Raw genomic sequence first — 16,155 nt, forward strand, 5'->3', positions numbered from 1 at the left:
GCCAAAATACGAAGGTTGCTTGGGGACCTGAGGATCGTGGTTCAAGTCTTATGGATCCTTATGGGGGTCAGATGACTAGCACCAATGAATATTGATCACTAATAAAATTCCACAGTTCAACACAAGGAGCATTATATCTCATAAGTGTGAGGGACGACACTTTCCAAGAACAACAGTTACTTGTAAGTAATCTCTCTCTCTTTCCGATTGATCATATCCAATTCAATAACTAATCCACTAAAAAAAAAAGTAAAAGGGTTTTGTTAGATTTGTTTTGCTCTCATCCATCTGCCTGCAGCATATTATTCAGAAAATATAATAGTAATACACTTGCCTTGTTTCCCTCTTTTCTTTTTTAAAGATGGCAATAGAACCACCTCAGGGTCTGAAGGGAAAATTACTTCAGACATTTGGATACAGTGGCAGCGGAGAGGTAACGGAAATTATCTTCAACAAGGTTGAATGTGGCTTATCATGGAAGAAGCTGGTGTTCAGCCTGTGTTTCTTCAATGCTGTAGTCCATGAAAGAAAAAAATATGGAGCTTTGGGCTGGAATGTTCCATATGAATTTAACTCTTCCGATTTAGAAGTAAGTACTTTGCAAAAAAACCACAATGAAACAAATAAAAAGTTATCTGGAACTCTGATTCCCAGGTTCATGAATGCTTACACTAGAGATGGGTCTGAACTGGAACACCTAGTCTGATCTCCCAAGTACACAAATTCAGTGTCTCACGCCCATGCCTAGCTTATACTGTACTTTGATTCTAAGTTTGACTCCCAGGAACTATTCAGTTTCTGGGAGACAAAATCCCAATAAGTTTAAAATAAAAAGTAAACACTCCAGGGTCAGGCCTGGGAAGAACCCAGTGATCACGAAGTATTTATAAATGTGTCTGAAAAAGAGAAGATTATGGAAGACCACCATGTATCATTTTTCCCTAGAATACAGGAAGGGTACCCCATATCCCTTCTAATACCACTAGTGCAGGAGATCATGAAAACTCTGTGGAGAAACAAAGACTCCATAATTCCTGAAACCAGCAGGTAATTGTTCTTCTTTGATCACTGCACATGTGGATCCCACTCGTGGTGTGTTGGGCACCCCAGCACAATAGTTTGCAACATTTTCACTAGCAGTGTGTAATAGGGGTCGCATTCACACTCCGCATACCCTTCCCAAGGGTATAAAGAGCCTGAGACCCTAATTTCCACTCAGTTCTTTGCAACCACCCTAGGCAGAGCAGATGGAACAACATCAATATCCCTTTTATAGTTCTTTGTTGCTTAGATAGGATGTTACTTTTTAGTAATTGGAACTTAGTATTCACTAGCGTTACTGTTACTCTAGTTTTTAAAAAGGTACATTTTAATTTTGTTTTTTATCCTCAGGCAGTAGGTTTTTAGTTTAGATACAATAGCGCTGAGCTCTATTATGATAATTGAACCTACCAATTTACCCTAATTGTGGACTCAACTGTAAAAAGTATGTGAAAGTTCATAAGATTTCACAATAACAAATAATAACAAATGTTGATGGGAAACAGTACAAAAGGGAGACTGAATTAGTCCAAACTAAAAGGAGGTTACTGAGCTTCATCATAAGCAGCTTGATACCCACCACCTTCAGAGGCCTATATAGCCTTACCTGTTAATGAGGCTCTTTTAGATCCAGCAAAGATTGTTTGGCAAACACTAGCTTCCATTCCCCCTACATGTAAAAGAGCAGACAAGAAGTACTACGTCTCAGCAAAGGACTCAGAGTTTTTATTTTCCCACCTCTCACTTAACTCCCTGATAGTAGATGTGGTGAAGGAATGTGGTAGGCAGCACCATGGTAAACACCTCATGATAAAGATCACAAGTGCCTGGACCTATTAGGGAGAAAGTCTTACTCCTTGGCCTCTCTTCAGTTCAGAATTGCCAATTATCAGGCCTTGATGGCAAAATATAACCACATCAGCTATACCAAACTCACCTCCTTTGTCGACCACCTATTGGCAGAACACAGGGAGCAGTTTCAAGTGATTGTGGCAGAGACCTAGCTATTGGCCAGAACAATGTTGCAAGCCTCCCTCGATGCTGCTGACACCGCCACTCGTTCAGTTGCCACAGCAATGGTAATGAGAAGAGCCTCCTGGCTCCAGCTCTCTGGTTTCCCTTAGAAGGTTCAAACCATGGTCAAGGAACTTCCCTTCAATGGTTCTAAATTGTTCACGGATTTGATGGATGAGCCTCTGTGAATATTGAAGGATTCCAGAGTGACTTTGCATTCTCTTGGCATTTATACCCCCTTCATACAAGAGAAAACTCGGCAAGTCCCAGACAGCACAGAGATCCCACCCAATCCAATTCCTCCTCCCTCAGAGGGCAAATGAACCACAGGTGCCGAGTTTTCAAAATGCTGGGGAGTGCTTGACCCCAGGCCCCACCCCCACTCCACCTTTCCCCCAAGGCCCCACCGAAGCTCTGCCTCTTCCTGCTCCACCCCTGCCCTGCCTCTTCCCCCCGCTCAACCCCCGCCCCACCTCTTCCCGCCCAGTTCCGCCCCCTCCCCCAAGCGTGCCACGTCCTCGCTCCTCCCCCCCCTCCCAGCTTCCTGCCTGCACACTGCAAAACAGTGGTAGGCGGGAGGCGCAGGGAGGGAGGGAGGGGGAGGCGCTGATCTGACCGCGGGGCTTCCGCTGGCGGGCGGAAGGTGCTGGGGGAGAGAGCTGATGGGGGGCCGCCAGTGGGTGCTCTGCACCCACCATTTTTTCCCTGTGAATGCTCCCGTCCCAGAGCGCATAGGGAGTTGGCGCCTATGATATGAACCACACCTAAGAAGGCAGAGGTTTCAGAGAAGGAAACTATCCACTTCTCAGCCTTCTGCCTCACACCCATCCACTTCCAAACAGCAATTTTGTTGTGTCTGTTGAGAGTGTGAACTACAATCCTCATCCTCTCCTCTGCACCAGTTCACCAGCCTTCCTTCCTTCGGCCAACACCTTCACCACTTTAGGCGAGCCTGGGAGTTAATCACTCTAGACAAGTGGGTCTTGGAGATCGTTTCCACAGATTATTCAATACACTTAATTTAACTTCACTTCCCCCTTCTCCATCCCTCTTCAGGGACCTCTCTAATGACAGCATGCTTCGCCAAGAAATAGACACTGTCTTATGTTTGGGCGCTCTAGAACCAGTCCCCATGCAGCACAGAGGGAAGGGAGTTTATTCAAGGTACTTCCTGGTACCAAAAAGAGTGGAGGTTGGATACCTATCCTAGATATGATACTACCTATGTGAAGGTACGGAAATTCAAAATAGTGATGCTTGCAGCAATAATTCCTTCACTAGAGCAAGGGGATTGGTTTTCAGCCCTCAACCTTCAAGACACTGTTGGCTTAGTGTGATGGGGTGGACTAGGCTTTGAGGCCCCCTGCTGGAGGCCTTGTGGCCCTGCCACACCCGCCCCAGAAAAGGGCAGTAGAGAGGTCCTCCAACCTGCCTAGAGAGTCTGTGAGGGAAGCAGCTAATCAGGGCCCAGCAGGCTACTATAAGAAGAGCTGCAGGGCCAGCGCAAGTTCAGTTCCTTGATAGAGCTCGAGAGGCCTGGATGGTGTGTGGCTGGCTGAGGGAGCTGCAGGAACTCAGATGAGGTGGTTCTGCCAGAAGCTGGGGAGAGCGAGAAGGAGCCCTAAGCCGGTTGCAGGGATTCCATCAGGACAAGGCCCTGAAGTAAGGGTGAAGATGCCATGGGGAAGTGGCCCAGGGAATTAGAGCAGCAGTGCAATTTAGATAAAGGGACACAGTGACAGCTGCTATCTACAGGGTCCCTGGGTTGGGACCCAGAGTAGTGGGCGGGCCTGGGTCCCCCCAACCTCCCCATTAGTCACTGAGGGAAGTGGCTTGGACTTTGAGGCACCCCAAAGGGGAAACTGAACTGCAGTGGCCCAGCTGAAGAGCTGGGGCCAGAAAGGCCCTGAGAGGACGAACACATTGCCTTCAGGGAAGGAGCCCTGAAGCACTGCTGTATTCCGGAGCAGGGACAAACTGAGAGAAGCATTACAGAGGGCACTGAAAGAGGCCCCTGTAGACAGACTGTATATGATTTGGCCAAAGGGCTGAGTCACCGAAGACCCACCAAAGAGAGAAAGTGAGTGTGCAACCACATGCACTCGGCCATGCGGTGCTCACGAGAGGTGAGTCTGCCCCTGTTACACTTTGAAATTACAAATTGAAGGCACAAAGACTGTTAGCAACAATGCATATTTCCACATCACTATCCATCCATCATTCCATCCATCCATCCATCCATCCCACAAATGGTTCCTCCACTTTGTTATTGGCCAGGATTACTTCCAATATTGAGTGCTCCCCTTCAGCCTAGCATCTGCCCCAGCAGTTTTTTCGAAGATTATATCAGTGGTAGCACAAGAAAGAAACTCCACAAGAAAGGTCTCTTCCTCTAATTGGGTCTACAACTGAATATACAAAAATCAACATTGACCCTGGAACAGAGCCCAAAATTCATAGGGGCACAATTCAGTTATGGCAAGAGCCTACCTTTCTCAACACAGGTTCGTAGCCCTCGCCAACATAGCAAACACGATTCAACTCAGTCCACAAACCATGGTCAGGAACTGCATTCAATTACTGAATCACATCAACCACCAACTTCATGACACAGTACACCAAACTTCGAATGCATTGCCTCCAAGGATGGCTCAGAACCGTTTACTTGCTCACCAGACACAGTCTGCATAGGCTTCTTTCCATACCTGCCTTTGTGAAACAATCTCTCAATTGGTGGAAGAACCATCACAATGAGTGCACAGGAGTTCCATTCACACAACTTTCCCCAGTGGTCTTATAACAATGGATGCCTCTCTGTTAGGATGGGGAGCGCATCTAGAAACTCACATGATCCAAAGCAAGGAGATGATGCTACATATCAATCTCAAGGCGGTCAGATGTGCCTGTCTCTGATTCCTACTGCTAATCAAAGGCAAGCACATAAAAATAATGATGGACAATATATCATGCACATTTTACATTAACCTCCAGGGGGAGCAAGTTCCCCATCCCTTTGCACCAAGGCAGTCAGAGTTGGAAGCATATAAAACCGTATTACGTATCACAGCGGCCTATCTCACAGGTATCCAGAATATTACTGTGGATGCACTCAGCAGACACTTCTTCCAAGACCATGAATGGGAAATAGATCCCAACATATTATATCACATATTCCACCAATGGAGCACCCTCCAAATAGATCTGTTCACCACAGAAGTAAACAAGCAGATTGGGTTGCCAGTCCTTAAGGGATGCTTTTCAACTTCAGTGGTCATCAGCCTACTGTACGTGTTCCCTCTGACTCCTTGAATAGGCAAAACATTGCTCAAAACAAAGAAAGAACAAGGCCAAATTATCCTAATAACCCCCACTTGGCCCAGGCAAATGTGGTTTCCTTACCTCCTACATGCCGTCCGATCATTCTCCACAACACTCCCTGTGACAGGTTGGATCACAGAAACCCCCTTGGGAACTACCAACTGATGCGCCAAGACTACTTCTGCCCCTGCTTTCCCTGACAGCTTGGGACTCCAGCACCCTGTCTTGTTGAGCCAGTCAGCTTCAGCACAGACACAGAGGTTGGGCCACACCCATCTTCATTTCACTGAAACTGAGATGCACTCAGCTCAGGGGCTTCTTAGTTAACAGAGACTTTCCCAGTGCCCAGTGTTCAGCCTTTCTGGGCAATTTGCAACTTGTGTAGTTCTAGATTTTTCTGATCTTCACTCTTACTTATTTTGCTTCCTTTTCTGTCCCTATTGCCCTTACCCGAAATAAGCAAACAGAAAATAACAAACCAGTAACCACTTTGTCCGTTCTCCAGGCACCACACTTAAAATCACTACCAGTATCTCAAAGCAATCAGCTGTGCACAGACCCTGCTCGACTACGCCACTGTGATGGGTTGGATCACAGAAACCCCCTTGGGAACTGCCAACTGATGCGCCAAGACTACTTCTGCCCCTGCTTTCCCTGCCAGCTTGGGACTCCAGCACCCTGTCTTGTAGAGCCAGACATGCCAGTCTGCTCCAACACCGACCCAGAGTCTGAACCACGTGCCCCAAAGCTGCAGACTTAACTGAAAGCCACTTAAGAAGTGTTCCTGTCTATAAAACCCAGATGCCCAACTCCCAGTGGGGTCCAAACCCCAAATAAATCTGTTTTACCCTGTATAAAGCTTATACAGGGTAAACTCATAAATTGTTCGCCCTCTATAACACTGATAGAGAGATATGCACAGCTGTTTGCCCCCCACCCCCAAGGTATTAATACATACTCTGGGTTAATTAATAAGTAAAAAGTGATTTTATTAAATACAGAAAGAAGGATTTAAGTGGTTCCAAGTAGTAACAGACAGAACAAAGTGAATTACCAAGTAAAATAAAATAAGTCTAAGAAAACTGAATACAGATAAAACCTTACCCTTAGAGGAATTCCAGTAAGCTTCCTTTTACAGACTAGTCTCCTTCTAGTCTGGGTCCAGCAATCACTCACACCCCCTGTAGTTACTGTCCTTTGTTCCAGTTTCTTTCAGGTATCCTTGGGGGTGGAGAGGCTATCTCTTTAGCCAGCTGAAGACAAAATGGAGGGGTCTCCCAGGGATTTAAGTAGACTTGCTCTTGTGGGTGGAGACCCCCTCCTCTCTCCTATGCAAAGTCCAGCTCCAAGATGGAGTTTTGGAGTCACATGGGCAAGTCACATGTCCATGCATGACTGAGTTTCTTACCAGCCAAGCCACATTCCTGGGAAAGCTCCAATGTGGATTGGCGTCTTCGAGTTCATTGTTGGCTTAAGTGGTTCTTGATTGGGCACTTAATTTGTACATTCCTTTCTCAAGAAGCTGACCAAATGCTCTACTAGGCTAGTTAAAATCAAGCAAGTACACAGCCAATATTCATAACTTCGAATACAAAAATGATATATGCATACAAATAGGATGAATATATTCAGTAGATCATAACCTTTACATAGATATGTTACATGGCATATGTAATATAAAACATTCCAGTTATGTCACACATACATTCATAAGCATATTTCCATAAAGCCTTATCGGGTGCACCATCACACTCTCCACCTCCTCTCCTAAAACCGCGGGACGATTCTTCACCCCAATTTCAAGATTCTTCGTCTCAAAGCGTGATTAAGCGAGGGGTCACTGGGTAGAGATAACCTGTTCAATCAATGTAAAAGGAGTGCTACTACACAATGGTAAACAATCTACTTGCTACATGTATTGTCAGAAATGGACACATTTTGTCAGTTGGTGTGGCCATAGACAGCATTCACCAATGACTGCATCACTTCCAGATATACTAGATTACACCTGAGCCCTAAAAACTTCCGGTTTACTGATGAGCTCAATAAGAGCCCACCTAGTAGCCATCAGAGCCTTTCACACCCCATACAGGGCTATTCCATCTTTAGCCTCCCAACTACAGGATGGTTCCTCAAAGAGCTTGGAAACCTCTACCCAGTGGTCCAACGTCCATCTCCAATATGGGACCTCAGTCTGGTCCTTAAATGCCTCACAAGACTTCCTTTGAACCTCTGGCTTCTTGTTCACTACTCCATATGTTGACAAAGACAGCATTCCTGATAGCCATCACGTTGGCATGACAGTTTGGTGAGCTACAGGCCCTGATGGCATATCCCCCTTTCGCAGTGTTTTTTAAGGACAAGGTCATGCTTCAACCTCACACCAAATTCTTACCTAAGATCTCTTCTGCATTCCACCTCAGTCAGACAATTCACTTGCCTGTCTTCTACTCCAAACCGTATCTGAACCCCCAGGATGTAGTACTGCATATTCTGGATGTCAGAAGAGCTCTAGCTTTCTATCTAGACAGAACAAACCCCTTCAGAAAGACCGAAAAGTTATTCATCTTGATAGCAGACAGATCAAATGGGTTGGCAATCTCTAGCAAGAGACTTTCCAAATGGATTTCACACTGCATTAGCTCCTGTTACCAATCTCACAACATTGAGCCACCCTAGCTCATATGCACCTATTCAACAAGGTCCATTGCCCCTTCCACGGCCTTCCTTAATAACGTACCAATCATCGAAATATGTAAAGCTGCCACTTGGGCTTCTGTGTGTACGTTCTCTGAACACTATGCAATCACCCATGACTCCACTCTGACATGATATTCAGCTCGATTGTACTCTCTGCTGTACTGGATTCAATTCAGAAGCGGGTACTGCTCAATAGTCACCTAGAGTGGAGCACCCATAGGGACACACATCTCGAAGAACCACATTTACAGCACAGGGTGAGTAACCATTTCTTATCCCATCAATAAAAGGATTGTCATCATCTGATTCCTCTTTAGACTTCAGCAGGAGGCCTTCACTGAAGAATAGAGCAAGTCAGCAACAAGAAAACAATAACAGTAAAGGCAATACAAACTAGCTTTATTATGAATGTAAAGATTTAAGTCCTAATTACTTTCCTTGGTATTCTCCAAGTTGGGTGAATGTGTGTCATCCATAAGATCCTCAACTGTGGCATATTGACCCCCATGATCACAGTATCTACAACATTCAGGATGAGTTCCCCACAATACATGGAGCATACATGTAAGTCACTTAATTCAAGTTCTTGAGTGTCACATCATTCTCCTCCTTGGATTGTGGAATCAGAAAATCAACAGAATTATAGTGATAAAGATTTCCCTACCTACTCAACTGGCGATGTGCCAACCAATCACTCTCCAGCCTGTTCCTCATTTCCTCTGTCAGGATGCTGGCTAGGTCCATCACCCCAATCTCCAGCTCAAGGCATGGCCCTTTGATGGTTCCAAAGCTTGGAAATGACCTGTTCCCAGTATGTAAAGGTGATGCTGTTACATAGCAGGAAGCAAACTACTTTCACATATATGTTCAAAGGTGGAAGCAATTCTAACTCTGGTGACTTGAGACACATTACTTCTACTTCTACATCCTCTCCACTACCACTTGTGTGAGATTACATCCTAGAACTAAAGATGTCAGGATTATCTCTAAACTCCATAAAGGTGCATCTCGCAGCCATCACTGTCTTCCATCATAAGATAGAAGGTTGTTCTGTTTTTGCTCATCCTTTCACAAGAAGGGTTCTCAAGGGAATGAGTAACCTCTTCCCGCAAATCAAATGGTCTACATCAGCATGGGATCTCAACCTTGTCCTCAGGTGCCTTACAAGGCCTCCCTTTGAACCCATGCCCATCAGCTCTCTTCATGAAAACCACATTCCTAGTGTCCATTAGTTCTGCTCGGAGAGTGGCAGAGATTGGGGCTCTAATGGCATACTCCCCCCCCCCCATTTATAATCTTTTTCAAAGACAAGGTTACACTATGACTGCACCCCAAGTTCCTACCAAAAATACCTTCAGACTTCCATATAAACCAGCTTATCCATTTGTGAGTTTTCTTTCCAAAACCACACCGGGACAAAAGGGAGGCGACATTACACACATGATGTCAGGAGAGCACTAGCCTTCTATTCGGATAGGACTAAGTCCTTCAGGAAAGCTCCCAGACTATTTCTCTTCACTGCAGACAGATCTAAGGGATCCTCAATCGCTAAACAAAGACTCTCTAAATCGATATCAGACTGCATTACCTATTGCTATCGTTCTCACAACATTCAGCTTCCTCCTAGAGGATGAACACACTCCAGATCTCTCTCCACTTCCATAGACTTCCTCAAAAACATTCCGGTCACAGAAATGTGCAGAGCAGCGACTTGGACATCTGCTCATACATTTACTGAACATTATACAGAATCAATGTCCAACGCCATATTTGGCTCCACTGTCTTATCCTCAATTCTAGACTCAATTCCTAAGCCCCACTCCTCCATTGGGGCACTGCTGCAGAGTCACCTGCAGTGGAGCACCTATAGGGACACTACTCGAAGAAGATAAGGTTACTCACCTTGTGCAGTAACTGTGGTTCTTCAAAATGTGTGTCCCTGTGGGTACTCCACTACCTGCCCTCCTCCTGCCTGCTTTGGAGTTCTTACCAATGAGCTCTGAGATAGAGAAGGAACTGAGGATGGTTTGCCTGCAAAGCACTATGTAGCCCTGATGCAGGACATAAGACGGGGAGAGAGCAGAGTCAAATGGACACTGCTACCTAAAATCTCTGATCTGAGGCGCAGGAAGTGCAAATACACCTACAGTGGCACACCAATAGGGACACACATCTCGAAGATCCAGTTACAAGATGAGTCAACTTTTATTTATTTTAATCTGTTTTTATAGTTAGTATGCAGCTAGTAGGGTGCTCTTGAAGGATTCAAATATATCATGAGGTTCTGATAATGATAAAGCTTTTGATACGGTCTCCCACAGTATTCTTGCCAGCAAGTTAAAGAAGCATGGGCTGGATGAATGGACTATAAGGTGGATAGAAAGCTGGCTAGATCATCGGGCTCAACGGGTAGTGATCAATGGCTCCATGTCTAGTTGGCAGCCGGTATCAAGCGGAGTGCCCCAAGGGTCGGTCCTGGGGCCATTTTTGTTCAATATCTTCATTAATGATCTGGAGGATGGCATGGATTGCACCCTCAGCAAGTTTGCAGGTGACATTAAACTGGGAGGAGTGGTAGATACGCTGGAGGGTAGGGATAGGATACAGGGGGACCTAAACAAATTAGAGGATTGGGCCAAAAGAAATCTGATAGGTTCAACAAGAACAAGTGCAGAGTCCTGCACTTAGGACGGAAGAATCCCATGCACTGCTACAGACTAGGGACCAAGTGGTTAGGCAGCAGTTCTGTAGAAAAGGACCTAGGGGTTACAGTGGACGAGAAGCTGGATATGAGTCAACAGTGTGCCCTTGTTGCCAAGAAGGCTAACAGCATTTTGGGCTGTATAAGTAGGAGCATTGCCAGTAGATCGAGGGGCGTGATCATTCCCCTCTATTCGTCATTGGTGAGGCCTCATCTGGAGTACTGTGTCCAGTTTTGGGCCCCACACTACAAGAAGGATGTGGAAAAATTGGAAAGAGTCCAGAGGAGGGCAACAAAAATGATTAGGGGGCCGGAGCACCTGATTTATGAGGAGGGGCTGTGGGAACTGGGATTATTTAGTCTGCAGAAGAGAAGAATGAGGGGGGGATTTGATAGCTGCTTTCAACTACCTGAAAGGGGGTTCCAAAGAGAATGAATCTAGACTGTTCTCAGTGGTGGCAGATGACAGAACAAGGAGTAATGGTCTCAAGTTGCAGTGGGGGAGGTGTAGGTTGGATATTAGGAAAAACTTTTTCACTAGGAGGGTGGTGAAGCACTGGAATGGGTTACCTAGGGAAGTGGTGGAATCTGCTTCCTTAGAAGTTTTTAAGGTCAGGCTTGACAAAGCCCTGGCTGGGATGATTTAGTTGGGGATTGGTCCTGTTTTGAGCAGGGGGTTGGATTAGATGACCTCCTGAGATCCCTTCCAACCCTGATATTCTATGATTCTATGATAACATAACCACAAGAGTCAAGTTAAAGTAACAATACTAATGCTTAATTTCAATCTTTTCCTCCAAAGGTGTCCATACAGATGTTGGGGATGCTTCTGGCAAACCAAGAACAGATTCCTTGGCAAGCAATATGTTATCTTACTGGAGAGATAGCTTATGGAGGTCGTGTGACTGACCACTGGGACCGTCGTTGCTTGCTCAGCATTCTGAACAATTTCTATAGCCCTGTTGTACTGCAGGAGGGTTTCGCTTACTCTAGTGATGGGGTAGGAAAAATATTTTTTCTCTCACTATTCTCAAGTGTTGTAATAAGTTGTACCTTTATATTGCATATTTAAAATATTTTCAGCCTTATAAATTACTGAACTTCAGATTATGGGCGTCCAAATCTAAATTTTGAATGGCAATTAATTGTTAAACTTTACTATGGCACAGAAGGCTCTCGTCATTCAGATTAAAATTATATACATGCATCTGTATGTATTTTTGGGAAACAGTTGGTGAAATATAGTATACTTAGCTGCATTGATCTGAATTACAGTGGTACACTTTGATTACCATACTTGTATGATTTTTTGTAAATAAAATAAGAGCTCAAGGTGCATCTCTATGGTCAAAATGCACCCCTGTCGTTTTATGTAGTTGCATGTGACTAACTTAGTGGCAGACTTCTGGAAATGGGCAACAGAAGGATTTATTTGCACACTGTTAGCTCCTGGGTCCTGTTTTGCTGTGGTATCAATAACAAAATGACCCCCCTCGGTTTTTTTAAAAATCATGTGGAATGATGTTTAACTACAAAGGGGTATTGAAAAATGGCACAATGTGGTAGTGAGATTACAATCACACTTTAAAATACATTATAATGTCTCCATTTAGTAGTCAAATAGATGCACCAGGATATGAAATGGCATTTGATCCTTTTAAGACCCTCTAGCTAAGCAGCGATACAGGCACTGACTCAGAAACAGTTACCCCTGAGGAACATGGGAATTTATTGTGAGTAGAGATTAAACTAAAGCCTGTTTATAGCAAAACCAATGTAGAATTTAAAAAAAAAAATTGATTCTTCAAGGGCTTCTGTGAATTCCCATTTAGAAGATTTTGCACCTCTAGCATGGAGCTGCAGAATGATAGGAAAGAGTTATGTCCATTAGGGAGTGCAGGAGCACTCTTGTGCTAGGATATCATCGGCTCCATCGACATAAGGGAGTGCATCCCCCTGACCATCTCAGTTCCTTAGTCGCCAAGAGCTAAATGGAACTATCTGTTGTGTCTGCAAGATAGTTAGCCTGTTTTCTTCTATTATTGATTATTTAGAGATTATCCAATCTATTATTGGATTATTCCCAAGGCAATGTCAGGTCCCAAACTTGGTAGGGGATTCAAAAGGTATGCAAACTGCTCAGCCCTCATTCCTGAGACTGACACACATGTTCAGTGTCTAGTGTGCCAGGGAGAGGCTCATGTAGTGTTACAGTGCAAAATTTGGCATGCCTTCACTAATTGGATAAGGAACGACAGATGGTGCAGGTGCCCTTGGCTTCCTTAACTTTAATCCGGACTGTCCTAGCAGTCCTTCAGAAATTTCAAAGTCTGCCTCTTCTGCCGAGGTCTTCCATTAATATCCTATTGCCTCAGCCTTGGTGCTGCACACAATACCAGGCCAGACATCAATCTCCCCAAGACATATAGCTGCTGGGGCTGAGCTTCCTGCCCAGCATCTCATCACCATAGGCTCTATCAAAACAGACTGCTCCGGCACTGCAGTCTACACTGGTATCAGCATTGGCACTGAAAACTGCCTTGGTGTTCTTAGAATAGACACTGACACTACAAATAAAAGACAAGCTTCCAGATCTCCTCATTGGAGAGAGATGTTTGTTAAAGATTATAATTTAGAGAAGCTCCCTCATAACAGCATTATGACAGCATTATGAATATAGGAATTTTGGGACATGCCCTGGTGGCAGGGATGGAGAACACAGGGTATGTGTGTACCATGGACACTCCCAAGTTTTCTACTAAAAGTTTATGCCTTTCTCATTCAGTGGCTTGTTGTTTAATGACCCCCAAGTTCATTATATCATGTCAGAAATGCCAAATGAGAAAGAGACTACAGTAATTTTTAGGTTAATTCTGTGTTTGAAACTGATAACAGGAAAGAGGAGGACGTGGAGCAACAAACAAAGAACAACAAAGGCTTTTGTACGTATTTTATGAGCACAATAATAGTTTGATACATTTAAGAAGGGAAGAAAGCCAAAAATGGATATGTTGCAAACTCCATCCAGTCTGCAATTGTCAGGCAATGTTGCAGAGAACTGAAAAAAATTCTGAAAGAGATTTGAATTGTATAGGGGCAGAGATGAAAAGTGATAAAGTGAAATCATCTGTCTTTTTGCATATTGTTGGGGAGGAAGGATTGGATATTTGTAACAACTTTAAGTTTGAAGAAGGTGAAAGCATGAAGTAAAATACTGACCAAATTTGAGGAATGAAACCTTAGGCGCCAGCTCCAGGACTGGAGCACCCACGGGGGAAAAATGGTGGGTGCTGAGCATCCATGGACAGCTCCCCTATTAGCTCCTTCCCACCTCTGCCAGCATCTCCTGCCTGCTGGCAGGCCCCGCAGATCAGCGCCTCCCCCTCCCTCCCCGCTCCTTCCACCCGCTGCAATCAGCTGTTTCGTGGCATGCAGGAGGCTGGGGAGGGGGAGGAGCAAGGACATGGCGCATTGGAGGAAGGAGATGGAACTAGGCAGGAAGAGGCGGGGTGGGGGTGGAGCAGGGTTGGGAAGAGGCAGGGCATGGGTGGGGCCTTGGGGGAAGAGGTGGAGTCGGGGCAGGTCCTGGGGCAGAGCTGGGGGTCCAGCACCCACTGGCACTTTAGAAAGTTGGCACCTGTGAATGAGACCTTTGAGAGAGACATTTTTTACATGCACACAAAAAAACTGATGATAGAATAGAGCAATGTGTCACAGAATTAAGGAGGCTTAGTGAGACCTGTGACTTTGGTGAGCTGACAGAGACTTTGGTCAAAGATAGCATTAAAGACAATGTTTTAAGAGAGAGACTGCTCCATGAAGGAGATTTAACTTCAGAAAAATCTCTCCATATATGCAAAGCAGCAGAAACTGAAAGCACAGGCCAAAGAGCTGAATTCACTAGAAGGGGTTATTCACACACTAAATACAAAAGAATATAGCCAGAAAAGGTCAGATCAAAAAGTGCAACCACCCACTATGAAAGCAACTGCTGGGTCGAGAGTGAATACAGATTATGTGGAAAGTGTGGATCACAGCATGGCCCCAAACGGTGTTTTGCCTTTGGAAGCTCTATCATAAATGCTGCAGATTCCAAATGTAGAAAAGTCAAGAACGTGTAGTTGAAGACAACCTGGTTGAGGAGTTTTACATAGGTGTGCTGGAATCAAGCAAAACTGATGAGACGGACTGGATACTGCCAATGACAGTGAATGAAACCATTATTCTACTCAACCTGGACACAGAAGAGCAGGTTAATATTCTGTCTGAACAAGATTATGAGAGACTGAAAATAAGACCAAAACTGGGACCAACAAAAATAAAAGTAACTGGTTAGTCTGAAATAAACATACTAGTGGAGGAGAAGTGCATTTCTAGCATCAAATATGAAAACATTACATATAGGCTCCCATTCATTGTAGTACCAAAGGATGTGACCAGTATCTCTTGGCTTAAAGACACATTCTGAGCATGACTACACAGTGACTAAGGCTTGGTCTACACTTACCCCCCAATTCGAACTAAGGTACGCAACTTCAGCTACGTGAATAACGTAGCTGAAGTTCGAAGTACCTTAGTTCGAACTTACCTCGGACCACACGCGGCAGGCAGGCTCCCCCGTCGACGCCGCGGTTCCCCCGTCGACGCCGCGGTACTCCTCTCGTCTAGCTGGAGTACCGCAGTCGACGGCGATCACTTCCTGGTTCGACTTATCGCGTCCAGACAAGACGCGATAAGTCGAACCCAGAACTTCGATTCCCAGCCGCCGAACTAGCGGCTGGGTGTAGACATACCCTTAGTGCCTGGCAAGTCAGCTTGCTGCACGCTAACTCGCCATGTGGACACTGCTACAGTGCACTCCAGGACTTTTACTACTGCCTCTATAGATTGTCTGAGATAGGATCCTGTGTAGAGATTTGCAAAGCAGCAACATGGAGTTCGGTTCAAACTTTTACTTAGCACTATTTGTTGGATTTGGCATTGTGTCCCATTGCTTGGTTTGGTAAGCTGGTACTACAGTTCATTTTTGCCTAGAATTCCTCACTTACCATCCTCTGATGAGAGCATTGCTTGCTAATCTCCTGTAAGGTGGAATGCACAGAAGCCCTCAAAGAAGAAAGAAGGATTGGTTACTTGTAACTTTTGTTCTTCAAGTATTGCCTGAGTTCATTCATACTTCGCACCTGCCTTCCTCTCTGCCTCAGAGTGCTTTGAAAAGCAACAGAGGGTTCTGTGGCACCTTTAAGACTAACAGAAGTATTGGGAGCATAAGCTTTCGTGGGTAAGAACCTCACTTCTTCAGATGCAAGCTGTACTTCTTGCATCTGAAGAAGTGAGGTTCTTACCCACGAAAGCTTATGCTCCCAATACTTCTGTTAGTC

General features: G+C 45.0%; 1 protein-coding gene across 1 annotated transcript in view; it reads left to right on the forward strand.

Moving 5' to 3' along the window:
* DNAH14 (dynein axonemal heavy chain 14) overlaps nucleotides 1-16,155 on the forward strand; it is a 451,367-nt gene that overhangs the window by 412,236 nt on the left and 22,976 nt on the right. Inside the window, 2 exon segments of the mRNA XM_065401478.1 lie at nucleotides 362-589; nucleotides 11,577-11,774. Coding sequence (XP_065257550.1) covers nucleotides 362-589; nucleotides 11,577-11,774 — 426 coding nt within the window.

Source organism: Emys orbicularis, chromosome 3 (genome assembly GCF_028017835.1).
Source record: "Emys orbicularis isolate rEmyOrb1 chromosome 3, rEmyOrb1.hap1, whole genome shotgun sequence".
In the NCBI taxonomy this organism is placed as follows: domain Eukaryota; kingdom Metazoa; phylum Chordata; order Testudines; family Emydidae; genus Emys; species Emys orbicularis.